The 13,376-nt window shown below is 36.9% G+C and overlaps 1 protein-coding gene across 2 annotated transcripts in view; it reads right to left on the reverse strand.

The window, feature by feature from the left end:
- Positions 1-3,554: 3,554 nt before the first annotated feature.
- Positions 3,555-13,376, reverse strand: part of OSBPL10 (oxysterol binding protein like 10) — an 88,967-nt gene continuing 79,145 nt past the window's right edge. For both annotated transcript variants that reach the window (XM_014052801.2, XM_014052803.2), the window contains 5 exons: positions 11,662-12,127; positions 7,685-7,871; positions 7,057-7,239; positions 5,736-5,889; positions 3,555-3,665 (listed from right to left, as the gene is read on the reverse strand). In XM_014052801.2, the coding sequence (XP_013908276.2) occupies positions 3,618-3,665; positions 5,736-5,889; positions 7,057-7,239; positions 7,685-7,871; positions 11,662-12,127 (1,038 nt within the window). In that variant the 3' untranslated portion in view covers positions 3,555-3,617. The remainder of the gene's footprint in view (positions 3,666-5,735; positions 5,890-7,056; positions 7,240-7,684; positions 7,872-11,661; positions 12,128-13,376) is intronic.

The raw sequence follows: 13,376 nt of genomic DNA on the forward strand, positions 1-13,376 counted from the left end.
ATCTAGATTTAATGAATGGTTTGTTTTCTATGCTGGTCTTTAACAATACCCTTGAGGACAAGTCTAATATGCAGGACAAAAGTTCATGGATCAAATGATTTCAACCTATCAAACATAGTGTTCTGACTATAATCAGTTCTTATTCTGATATATGAAATTTATTTTTTAAAAAGAGGTTAAAATAGGATTTCTGTGTCTGTCATATTGAACCTGCCAACTACTTTTGATACATATTGTGCAGATGGAAGCATGGGACAGAAGTATCTGTAGTATATTTACAGAAATCTTGTGCTTTCTGCCCCCTATTGCTCAGTATCAATCCTGCAATTTCAACATCCTAAATTCATAATAATAACATAGAAGTTAACTTTCTTTCTTGGCTGCAAATATTCAGGGTCAACCCAAAGAGACTTGGTCACTTTTCCATTCTAGATGTTGCCCAACAACTCAGCAAATTCACTAGTTAGGTCTGTAGTAAAACTCCTCTAGAAACATCAGATGAGAATAGAATTGTTTGCCACTTATTGTGGGGATTAAAATAGCATAAAATCCTAAATTTAGTCAGCTGGAAATAGAGCATATGTTCTTCTTCTCGGTAGTTTGAAGTCTGAATACAATAATTCCAATGTCTTTAAACCATACCATGGTATTGCATCAACATTAGTCAAGCCAGCGTGGGGCAGTCCCAAGCATTGAGGACAAACCCAGGTTCATGTCTTCCCTCAGTCATGGAAATGATTACTAGATAACTGATCCAATCACACACTTATCAGCTATGTAGCTGTCTCATAGAATACATGGAAATATCTGAGGATGAAGTGTAGTTTGACACTCTGAACTGACACAACATTCATTTAGTAGCCACTTCTGAATTATTTATGTTGAAATGATTGAAGTATGTGCCAATGATCATACAATGATCCACTGAAATGCTGCCACTGAAGTTGATGTTTTGTAATATTAAAGCATACTGGTGGTTGACCTGTGATTAGTATTAATATTTCAGAAAGAATTATTCATTATAGACAGGAAAAGCTGTACAGAGTAATAAATTCAAATAAAATTTATTGTCTTTAGTTCATGATTGTAGTTCCCAAAATATGAAAGCAAAACTAATTGGAAGTGATTGCCAAAGAATTGGATCTTAACAATAAGTATATTTTTGTTTATGAATAATTATATTTAAGAAGAAATTGCATAGATCTTATAACTGGAAATATGTCAAAATTTATAATTCAAAGTTTACAGCATCTAACTGAAAAGAAACATTCAATCTTAAATGCAAAATAATATGTAATGATCTATAAATAATGCATGTTATTGATTCAATTGTGAAATTCAAGGAAGAAAGTTATCTTGGATTTTTTTTAAACCCTTGTGGATTAGTATTTTCCTGATTTAAGGCTGTGCATAGTAGATCTAACTTCTCATAATTTTGGAATTTTTAATATTCATCATGTATTCAGTTGCCAATTGTATTATGAACATAAAGTGTTTATTAGAACAGGAGTAACATGGTTTATCATGCAGTGTGAAATATCCTGTGTAGAAAAGAAATATCAAATATCTATTCATGAAGATAAATTCCAAAAACAAGAATACCTATATTAAGATGACTAGGACTCAAATTTGTAACAACACGGAACAGATAAAAGAAATCTGAAAACAAAACCAGCTACTTGTAGAATGAATAAAAAACATAACACAAAACTGCAGTTTCAGAAATCTGTAAGAGCATCTGTTAATGTGCTTGTTGCATACCAGACTAACATCAGCCTCCTATATATTGTTATATCAGTAATGCAAATTAGGTTTCTACTATTATCAAAGATGATTCATATGTAAAATTTGATACCAAAGGAGCTTTCCTTTTATAAGCAAAAATTTATATACTATTATCTCCAAGATATAGCTTTGTTTCCTTTTAAATAGTTTTAAGCATGATTAAATAAATTCAGTTTTTATAAATTGAATGCATTTTCATAAACATAATTAAATCACATTATTAATATATTAATCTTGTTATATAGATAGATATGCATACTTTTGATTACCATTTTAATATTTTCATTGAAAAAAATATTTTAAAAGCTAGTAAAACTTTCATTAGCCTTTCACTCATTATTAAGAAAATTCAGGCACAAAAATAATCCAGGTCAGTTCAAAATGAATGTATTGGGTGGGGGGGGTATAATATGATTTTATAGACTAAACAGAGAACTTTTGATAGCTTTGATACTTTTAATTTAATTTAAACCTATATTAAGAAATATGAGTAATAATACTGAAGCTATAATTGGGGAAATAATATGCACACTTATTTTCACTGATCCATCTTACTGCGTACTATGAATGGGACCCTGCAATCTTCTGTAAGGATTCTTTATGTATGCTGTACTTCTCCATATATGATTAACAATCAGTTGGACCATTCTGAAGTTATGGGCAATTTGCAATCTCCCTCATCTTGAGGAAGTTAAGACTTTCTCATGTACCGTTCTAGTTGGCTGGGATAAATATGGAAACCAGCTGGCTGGTACAACAGAATGGGCATTCAAAATAGCACAAAACATTTTATGGGAAGTTAAATTTCTTTCCTAATCTTTTCTCCCAATAGTTGATAATATTATTTAGGTATAGTTAGAATTTTATTGTAAGGAAATACTTCATAGCAAATAACACAGTTTAGATTCTAGCTTTGGTTGTCTCGTTATAGCAACAAATGATGTGGAAGAAGTCTTTCCTTCCACTTTTTGGACTTGTGCCAAAACAGTCATCTCAACAGCTAGCCTTTTTTTGAACAAATTATTTCAATGATCCCATAAGTAAGTTTTGTATTTATATTTCCCTTTGAGGAAGATGGACGGTTTACAAATATAAAAAATAAAATAAATTGATGTAGTCAACAAAACTGGATACAAAAGACAAAAAACTATTCATGCATTTGAAAAATTAATAGTGTTTTAGAAATCTCTGGTTCAGTTAAGTTATCAAATATATACATTCTCCCAAAAAAACAAATATATCCATTAGGTATACAAAGCACATAGTGAGAAGGATGAGGTTAATGGCTATCAAAATTGCTTAGATATTTCTATTTTCCTAGATGGCGCCAGGAAACAAGGTTTTAGCGTGATCTACAAAGGCAGAAACCTGCTTTTACACGTTACATCCAAACAAACCACCATATTCTTGTCAAAATATGTTCTTTAGGCAGGCTCTGTTACAGCTGTAAATTACTCAGTGGCTTTAAGTGCAAAACTTTGGCAGTGTGAAAAGTACAAAAATTCATCAATACTAGAAAGTGATAATAATGTGAAATCTGATCCGGCAAGCAATATGGTGTACATTGATTTCAGTGCAAGAGATCAGATATTTAATTGTCTGTGTGATATGTGTATTATATACAATATACACATATGGTATCAACACATGGCATCATATCCACTTCTAATATATGCATATAGAATGGTTCTTCAATAAACTTGAGTTTTTCATTTTGAGGTGCATTATTTACAAAATGCAGCTTTAATTAACAAGAAGACAATCACATCTGAAGATTAAATAATGCATCTATTTAATGCCTTTAAAAAATGGGCATTTGAATCCAGATGAATTTAGCAATGACTCTTCCAGAGGGGATTAAAGTACATCCACCCATCGCCCTGAAAAAAATTACAGAAATTACAGGTAAGCATCTATATTAACATAAGAACTTATCAAAATATAATAAAAATATCATAATAAATATGGTAGTAACATCTCAGTTAAGAAAATTCCAAGCATATCCAAAATATTTTTGAAATTCTTCTGACAATACTTTCCATATATGTAAATTGAACACACTACTTAAGACTTTTAAAAAATCAGATTTTTGTTTTTTATTTATTCTCTTTTAGCATAATTTTCTTAACAGAAAACTTTAGGAAAGTATAAATCTAGACATTCAGTATAATTGTAATAATAACTAATGATGCAGCCTGCTTTGAAAAATCTTGATATAAAAAATAATCTGCTATACTGGAAGTATACTCCAAGAATACAATCCACTACAGAACAATATCTTGGTTTTTCATATTTCACTTTTGCTTCTCTAAATTAAAGCTACTCCACTGTCTCATCTTAACTAGGGCTGCGAGATGTAGGCTATAAAATGCTGGATGATTAATTCATTTCTTTACTGTCAACTAATGGCTGTTGAGATTTGTGTAGCCTGGCTCTAATAGACCTATTTAAACCTTAATATTCTGGGTTTAGTCCAAATTTAGATGTAAGATTAGAGGTTAACACAAATAGATTTTCAAATCTCTATTCAGCAGTCTTCCTGGCTCTTGAAAATGCTAGACAAATTGGAAAGATTTGCTAATGGTTTAAATCCAAAGTTGCTAGCATTGCTTCTCCTTGTACTCACCAGGTTTAGTAATGTCTGCTTTTAAAAGAAAATGAAAAACAGAAAAATGGTTGGTGCAAAATAAATCACCAGGTTCAGACATAATTATTACCAAGAATGGCTCTGGGCTTCAAATGAATGGCATACGTCTGTTAGATATTGCAATCCCATTGTGGGAGTATGCCCACATTCTAAAAAACAAAATAAAATCAGCAGGGATGGCACCTCCCATAACAGCAGGCATTGGAGAAATAGCATCCTGAGAAATCAATGTTTTGTAATTTAGCAATCCTTCAAGTTAACATTTTGCCAGAATACAGGTTCCACAAGCACCAGATATATCCAACTCAAAAAAAAGAGGACACTTAGAATAAGCCTGGATAGTTTAAAAAGGCGAGATATCTCTGGAACATGGTTCTGCTAAACATTCATGAATCGGTTCAATGACACTATCAGCCCCCAACTTGTCTCTCCAATATTTGCAAAGGGCCTGCTAGGAGAAAAAGTTGCAGGGCAACGAGTTCCATTGCACAATCTACATCTAAATCTAACCATCCACCAAAAAACACAAGTTGAATTGACTGGAAAGATATTCAGCAGCATGAGAATAAATTACTCTTGTTGTGGGAACTCATTGGATAGTTTATTATTTATCTTAGCAATAGTGTTGGTATCACATTTCAGCCTGGGATACAGTAATAATAAAAAACTTCTATTGTGGTGGAAACCCATTCCTGGTTCTATCCAGCTCATATTTCTCCATTTCTGTTATTTATATAGCACCCAAAATTTAACATAAAAGCTAATAGCTAAAATATAGTAACATCTAACTGCTGATGTGAGTGTGTGTGTATGTGTGTATTTGGTTCTGCTTAATCAAATATTCATCTATATAATCCTCATATTTAAACATGTTACAGCATTGTAGTTCTCCTCTGTGGGCCAGTGAGGGGAGGGGAGCAGGAGGGGAGATGGGACGGATGCCTCCTACAGCACTCTGCTGACCAAATTGGGGCACCAGGGGGCTGTGTGTGGCCTGTTTTTGGCCTCCACGGCCTCCTGCAGCATTCTGCCAGCCAAAATAGCCGTGTTTGGTCGTACAGCCCACCCCGGTGGCCTATTTTGGCCAGCAGAGGCAACACAGGCCAGTCCTTTGATATTTCCAGGTTGCCCCTGCGGGCCAGATTTAAATACCCTATCGGCCGGATTTGGCCCGCGGATCTTGAGTTTGACACCCCTGTTCCAAACATTTGTAAGAAAGACCTTCAAAACTCAAAAGTCATAAAGGTATTCAAATGCAATGATTTGCCATGAGATTTCTGTTGTCTAATATCTTTCCCATTACCTCTTTGGTAAAATATTTTGGTTTCCAAAGTGTGTTGCTAGTTGCTCGTTGCCTCTCCTCTTTTCGCTGCCTCTCCTCAAGAAAAAGCTTATGTTCTGTTGCCACATCAATGTCACCTTCCTTCAGGGCAGCAGTGACATGTTGCCATAAATGCCTTACATAGAGAAAAATGAGAAGGCTTTATTTGAAAACAAACCTGTTATAAAAGAACTATTGTCTTGCCTGTTGGTTTGCATGGAAGACTCATTGATGAAGTCCACTAAAGCCTTAAGGATATAGGATCAAGCCATAGCTGACAGGTTGAAAACACTTTTTCAGAAAAGTACAACTAAACACAACACTCGAACAACTTTGCAGAAAAAAAGGGGGGGAAACTTTGTATGAAAAGCAAGCTTTAAACAAGTGCACTAATTTTTAATGTTAATAAAATTAAATATTACTAATAAGTTTGTAATATTAATTTTACACTGCAGTAGCTGAAAATCTAGTATTATATGATAGGACTTCTGCTTATTACAATTTTTATTTATTTATTTAGAACATGTATATATCTGGGCAGCTAACAATGGAAAACAAAAGCATTTAGTTATCTAAAACACTTTGTTTTCTTTTTCTTTGAATCAAAATGTTTAAGAGTAGATACTGACTCAAGAGACTTTTACAACATTTCTCAGAATTATTTCTTTTCCAAAAGTCCTTTTGAGGATCAAATAAGGTATGACCCTCAGATTTGCCATCTGGAGCACCTAATAAAAATATGGGACATGAATGTAAGACTAAATAATGTCTTATATCTGCTTGCTCCAATCTGAGCATTTACAAACTATTCTGTATACTGGTGATTAAAATGAACTACAGGAAATTATTAAACCATGAAGAATACTGCTATTGAGAACATATCACCAGAAAAGGCTAAATTTATCAACTATCTTGTTTAGAACTGTCATAAATCTGTTCTCTCTGGAAATGCCATACAATCTTTTGGCATCTTTTATATGGCTCAATTTATTCCATAGCAATTAATAAAAAAATATTCTATACACCTACAGTTAGTTCAGTATGCTCTTATGTATTTTTGAATTCCTTATGAGTTGCTCTTACTCATAAGAAAATCCACAGGAAAGTAACACTGAGCAATTTTGATCTAGAGCATGGAAGATTCTCAATACCATTCAGCATATTGCAATTGTATCTATCTGTGCTTAGAAAAATCTTTCAAAAAATCTTTTAGAAAAATGCTGTTTACAAAGAAACCACTCTTTGATTAGTACTTGTCTTAAATAAAATTAAAAGGGATGAGATTTCACCAAAATAATTCCACCTTGATTCAAAGGGGCCTTGTTTTGATATTGGTCTGATCTTCTTCCGGATTATAGGTAATTTGGTGGTATCAATTACTTTGGTTTCACCATTGCTATATGTGAATTCCAGAATGCCATTCCATTCTCCTTGTGCTTTACACACTATGGTATTGGTTGGATTATGCTTCACCTCTGCTGTAACCCTAATATAAATAATAAAGGTTTAAGATTACTGGCATTTGAATACACCCTAAACACTTCACCATAACAACATACAGAAAAATGAGATTATGATTTTGCTTTTTAAAAATATATGCCAGATATACTTTTGAAGCAGACAGCATTCTTGATATGTTCAGTATGATTTAACTTAAATAAAAAAAAAACAAATTCTTCATTCCAAAATATTGATCACACATTGTTGATCTGATGCAATGGAGCACATAGAACAATGAATTTCACACTTCACTGTATTATGGTTCTTTACTTCAAATCCATGCATATTTATATATAAAAAGTTATTTATATATTTAAAAAGTCACAACCAATTGCAGAATTGTAAGCAATAGACAGTAGACCCATCAGTATTTTGTACCTTACTATTTTCATAGATTAATCCAAGGAGAGAGCAAAACTTAATTTTGATACCTGTGTAGTTTTCCTCCATAAAATGGCTTGGTGTGGAATGTGACCATAGCAGAGTAGCCACTTTTGGCACAGTGAATATTGACTTTGCCTCCAAGTTCTACCCAAGGAATAGTAAGTATTGAACGCGCATAGGCAGAAGGCAATGTGAATATATATTCCTCCCCATGTTCCAAGAGATAAAGAATGCCTATGGAAATGAAGGGAGAAAAAGAGATTAGCATTCAAAGATTTGGAGATGCATGATCATTGTTAAAATATATGCTTAAACAAAACAGTTCGAGAAAGATGAAATATTAATCTTCCTTGTAACTTCTTTCAAGAAGAAAAAATGCAAAGACTCGTGCAGGTAATGATAATGATTTTTTGCAATTGAGCTTTTGTTGAATCAACTTTAGCCATTGGGCTAGCCATTCAATCACACTACTACAATGAATGGTGGTTACATGGATTTGCTGATTGTAACAGGACAGCCTTGAAATTTTGTCTATCAGGATCTGAATATAACATTTTATAATCACATAAATATCTATGATTAGGATGTAATATCGTGCATGACTACTTGGAGGACCCTGAATAGATTGAAAAATAGAGTGCCTAAATGTAAAATCAATATGCTCAAGTGGAGATTCTTAGTAGATAACAAGGCTATGTGAATGTGGAGAGACAGGGAGTCTAACCCATCTGGTGTGTCAGCTACTACCAAAAATATGTACTAATAATGACTTATTTTTGGACAATGACAAAGCCAAGAAGATGTCTTCATTCTAGCAGTTTAAAGTTTGATTTAGACACAGAGGAAGAAAAGGAATATAAGAGGAGGTGCACTATATATAAGAAATAATTGCAGTACAACGTTATAGAAATGCAACAGAATAATGGTGAAAACCTTGAATGCGTTTGGATTAATATAAAAGGAAAAAAGAATGCCATGGGTGCATGGTACAAACCACCCAACCGAACAGAGGAAATAGATGGAATATTATTTAATCAGTTAGCTACAATGTGCACAAAATACACCACAATAGTAATGGGACACTATAACTACCCTGACATCAACTGGGAGACAAACTCTACATCTAATGGAATATCAACAGGTTCCTGACAAACCTAGCAGACAACTTTGTCTCTGAAAAGATAGAGAAGGGAAATAGAGGGTTAGTCACACTGGACTTAATTTTCACTAACAGAGATGGAATGATAAAAGGCATTGAAGTTATAGGAACCTTAAGTGAGAATGACCATGCAATATCAGAAGTCAACATAATGCAAGCTCAAGCAATAAAACAAAGTCAAACTAGAGTCTGGACTTCAAGAGAGCTGATTTCAATAAACTTAGAGAGTGAGAGACCCATGGATTGGAAGGTAAAGCTGACGGCGGGGAAGGAAGATCCGCTCTGGTGAGGCTTGGCTGCCTTTTAGGCCCTGCTCTGGGCTGCTACCTGTTCAACCTCCGCTTTGCCTTGGGTCCTGCATCCAGCCCATGACAAGGGGACATGCCACTTCCAGGCCATCTCGGCCAGCAGATGGACGAGCAAGCAACCCTCGGGGGAGGAATTTTCTCTCAGGCCTCAATGTATCTCCCCGCCCCCACCGAGGAGCCTTTGGCTGAATGCAACAAGCCCGGAATGGATTTTTCTTCCCCACCATCAGCATTACCTTCCAGCCCATGGGGATCACACCATACTCACAGCAGCAGCCCATGCTCAACTGAAGCATGTGGACCAATGGGGGGAAGAGGGAGGGGCAGCAGATAGGTGATGCAGGCAACGTAGCATCAGGCTCACTGGTTGCCTCCCCTCCCTGCCCTGGACAGGCAAGGCCCAGCAGCTGTGCCGAATCCAGGTGGGTGGCAAGATTCAGGCTGTTGGGGCCTGACAGGTCAGTCCTGGCTCACCTTCCCCTCTTCCACCAGCTGCAGGAGGAAGGTAAGGTCACAGAACCAAAAATGCCTGTCATACGGAAGAAGCAGGGAGAATGAATGAGGGGCTGCTGAAGGCAAGTGAGCTGATTCAGCAAAGGGTGAGACCATGGTGGAAACCTGAGGGAGCAAACGGGGCAGTGGGCGGGGGTGTCTGTTTAGAAAGGCAGGACCTGGCATGTCCCCCAACCCAAGGCTAAGCGCTAGCAGCCAGTATGTGGGCAGAGGCCCTGGAGGCAGTCAAGCATAGTGGGATCGTGGGCCACATGGAAGAGAGTAGGGAAGGCAAGCAAGTGGGCCTGGCAATGGGGACAACCAGGAAGGCTGCAGGGAAGGCAGACAAGCATGGTGGGGCACATGCTACATTGCAGGGAGTAGGTAAGGCAGACAAGTGGGCCTAGCTACGGGACCTGCCAGAAAGGCTGCAGGGAAGGAAAGGAAGCATGGTGGGGCAAGTGCCATGTGGAAGGGAGGAGGGATTGCAGGCAAATGGGCCTGGCCACGGGGGTTGCTAGGAAGGCTGCAGGGAAGGCAGGCAAGCATGGTGGGGCTGTGGGCCACGTGGGAGTAGGGAAGATAGGCATGGAGGGTGGTGGTGAGGAAGCTAGCTAGGCTGTGATTCACAGGCTTACTCATGCATGCAGGCAGATCAGGGCCGCTCAGTTGGGCCGCAGGCACTGCATGGGAAGGCAGGCAAACTGCAGAGGCTGTGTGGTCAACGCAAGCAAGGAGCCACACAGTGTGCTATGCCAGGGGGGTGAGATGAGAAGTCACTGGGTGGGGTGGTGCAGGTCGAGCAGCAAGAGCAGGCAGACTGAGCCAGCCACAGGCGGTATTTGCTGGTTTTTGAACTACTCAAAATTTCCACTACCAGTTCGCCTGAACCGGTCCAAACTGGCTGAAAACCACCTGATTCTATGAGTGAAAATCAAGAGGAAAACAATCCTCGTGGGAAATTTTGAAAAGTGAGATTATAAAAGTTCAGTCCAACACAACATCAATGAAGAAGAAAAAAAAGATCTCAAAAGAAATCAGCATGGCTAAACAAAGGATTTTCTGATAAACTAAAAGACAAAAAGAATAATGTACAAAAAGTGGTAAAAGGGCACTTAACTAAGGCAGAATATCTGTATACAGCCAACACCTGCTAAGATGAGGTCAGGAAAACTAAGGCTCAGAAGGAACTAAGGCTTGTAACCACTGTCAAAACTAACAGAAATGATAATAGATGTGAAAGGCAAGAAAAAAAATCAAGGAAACAATCAGTTCACTAATGGAAGAAGATGGCAAGGATAAGAAGCAATGGATGGAAACTAGTTCAAGGAGAGATCCAACCTAGAAATAAGGAGAATTTTCCTGAAAGTTAGAACAATTAATCAATGGAGATGTGAATGCTCCATCAATGGAGATTTTTAAGTGAGATTGGACAACCATGTTTGAAATGTTATAGGGTTGGGGACTCCTACCCCATGGGCCAGTACCAGTATGCAGTCTATTGAAAACTGGACTACACAAGTGATAGGCAAATATATGAAGCTTCATTTGCACCTGAAAGGGAGCTAGGCTGCACACACAAAACCATCCCATTCCCATCCCCTGCTGTAGCTGCCACTTCTACTGCTGCCAGTTGGTGAAGCCAGAACGGTTGGGGGCCGCTAGTATAAGCTCTCCTGTTTGAGCAGGGTGTTGAACCAGACTCCAAGGTCCATTCCAATTCTGTTACTACATTCTCTATAATGTTTCACATATATCTACACATTTTTTTAGAATTAATTAATAACACAAACTATACATCTTATTCACTAACAAAACGAAGCACAAATCAATACTTATCCATTTCCCCCCTTTTCTGACCATGCATTCAATATATTGCCACTCAACCCTTATCTAAATAGCATTTCTACTAATGTTTGTGTTTGGAGGCTGAATATTACATCAGATGCTTAATGCTTTTATTTCAAATAAATTGTGGGGAATAATAAGATACCTTCAGGTTTTTCTTTACTTCTTTTTAATAAATAAGCATGCTATATAAAAATCTGTTTGTGACATTTCTTACCTTCACCTACCATAGAAACACCTACAGACATCCCCATGAATTTGCTTTTGGTCCATACATGAACATTCACACACACTTTCTTCTCTTTGCACTCGCAGTAAAAACTGGTCACTGGTGGATGATGGGACACTTGTTCAGCTACAAATTTCAGTCTATAATATTCTGATGAAGCTTTCCCCTTGAGACCACAAGAGGCAGTGTTTGCTGTCATTGATTTTACTCTGTCCTTAGGCACATTCCAAGAGCAATGAAATGTTTCTCCAATTATTGGATTATATGGCTTCTTGGCAACAATGCCTTTTCGGCCCTCATAAAAGGCTGTCAAATAGTACTCCACAAAGGAGATGATTCTTTCCTCAGGACTGGTTCCACACGAAATTGATAAAAATAGGTCTGGATGGGCTAAGAAGTTTGCAAACATCTCCAGCAGAGACCTCTTCTCTAAAATAAAGGCTGGAAGGACTACCTAGATTGAACACAGTAAAAAGAAAGTAACCATTTCATCATAACTACATGAGGAAAAGATCAAGCTAGGAGCAATTCTTTGCAGAATGCAAACGTCAATCTTTTCTTCCCTTTTCAGAATTCAAGAATAAAGACAAAAGAACAGTTCCTGTGTTATAACTAGTCAATTATACAAATCAGTCTATTTCTTCAATCCTTACTAGACCTTCAAGTAACAAAATTATATTATTCAAACTGCCTATTTCCCCCCCACTACTTTCCACTTAAGTAGCTTAAGAATTAAACACTTAAGAATTAGACAACTACAGCTAGTCCTCGACTTACAACAGTTCATTTAGTTACCATTCAAAGTTATAATGGCTCTGAAAAAATTGACTTATGACCATTTTTCACACTTATGACTGGTGCAGCATCTCCATGATCACATAATCACAATTCAGATGCTTGGCAAATGGTTCATATTTATGACAGTTGCAATGTCTTAGGGTCATGTGATCCCCTTTTGCAGCCTTCTGACAAGCAAAGTCAGTAGGAATCCAGATTCATTTAACAATCATGTTATTAATTTAACAAATGCAATGATTCACTTAACAAGAAAGAAAAGCCGTAAAATGGGGCAAATTCACTTAAAGTCTCACTTAGCTACATAAATGTTGGGCTCAATTGTCATAACTCAAGAACTACCTGTAATGAATTCTTCTTAGAGAAAGGAGAATATTTATGGCTCAGTGTTAAATGAGGGGTCTTTGGTAGTTTCTGAGCTTGGTTGTTTTCTTGCAGATATTTCATTGCCCAAACTAGATAATATAATCACTGACCACTGATGATGTTACCTTAGTTTGGGTAATGAAACATCTGCAAGAAAACAACCAAGTTCAAAAAACTGTTCACAGATTGTAACAGATTGATTTAAGTTAATTAAATTCCAGAAGAACCTGCCAATTCCAGCAGGCTGGCAGGATGGATGTTTTCAAGAAATCTGTTTATCAGAGAATGGCAAAAAAGTGCAGTGTTTCATTGCTGAGAAAAATTAAGTTGATTGTAATAGTCACAGGGGTTTTCAACCTTTCCAATTTTGCGGACTACTGGGGGTGAGGGATTTGGTTCCATGTAAGCAGCGAATGCACACACTTGCAGAGCTCCATATACACAAGCACCAGGTGCATGCACCCGCATAAACGGAGCTTCTCACTTGAGCACAAGGGTCTACCACTTGCACAAATGGAGTTTCCCATGCGAGTACAAGCACC

Source organism: Thamnophis sirtalis, unplaced genomic scaffold (assembly GCF_051295495.1).
Source record: "Thamnophis sirtalis isolate CommonGarterSnake01/CBP01778 unplaced genomic scaffold, rThaSir2_p1.2 scaffold_4, whole genome shotgun sequence".
In the NCBI taxonomy this organism is placed as follows: Eukaryota; Metazoa; Chordata; class Lepidosauria; order Squamata; family Natricidae; genus Thamnophis; species Thamnophis sirtalis.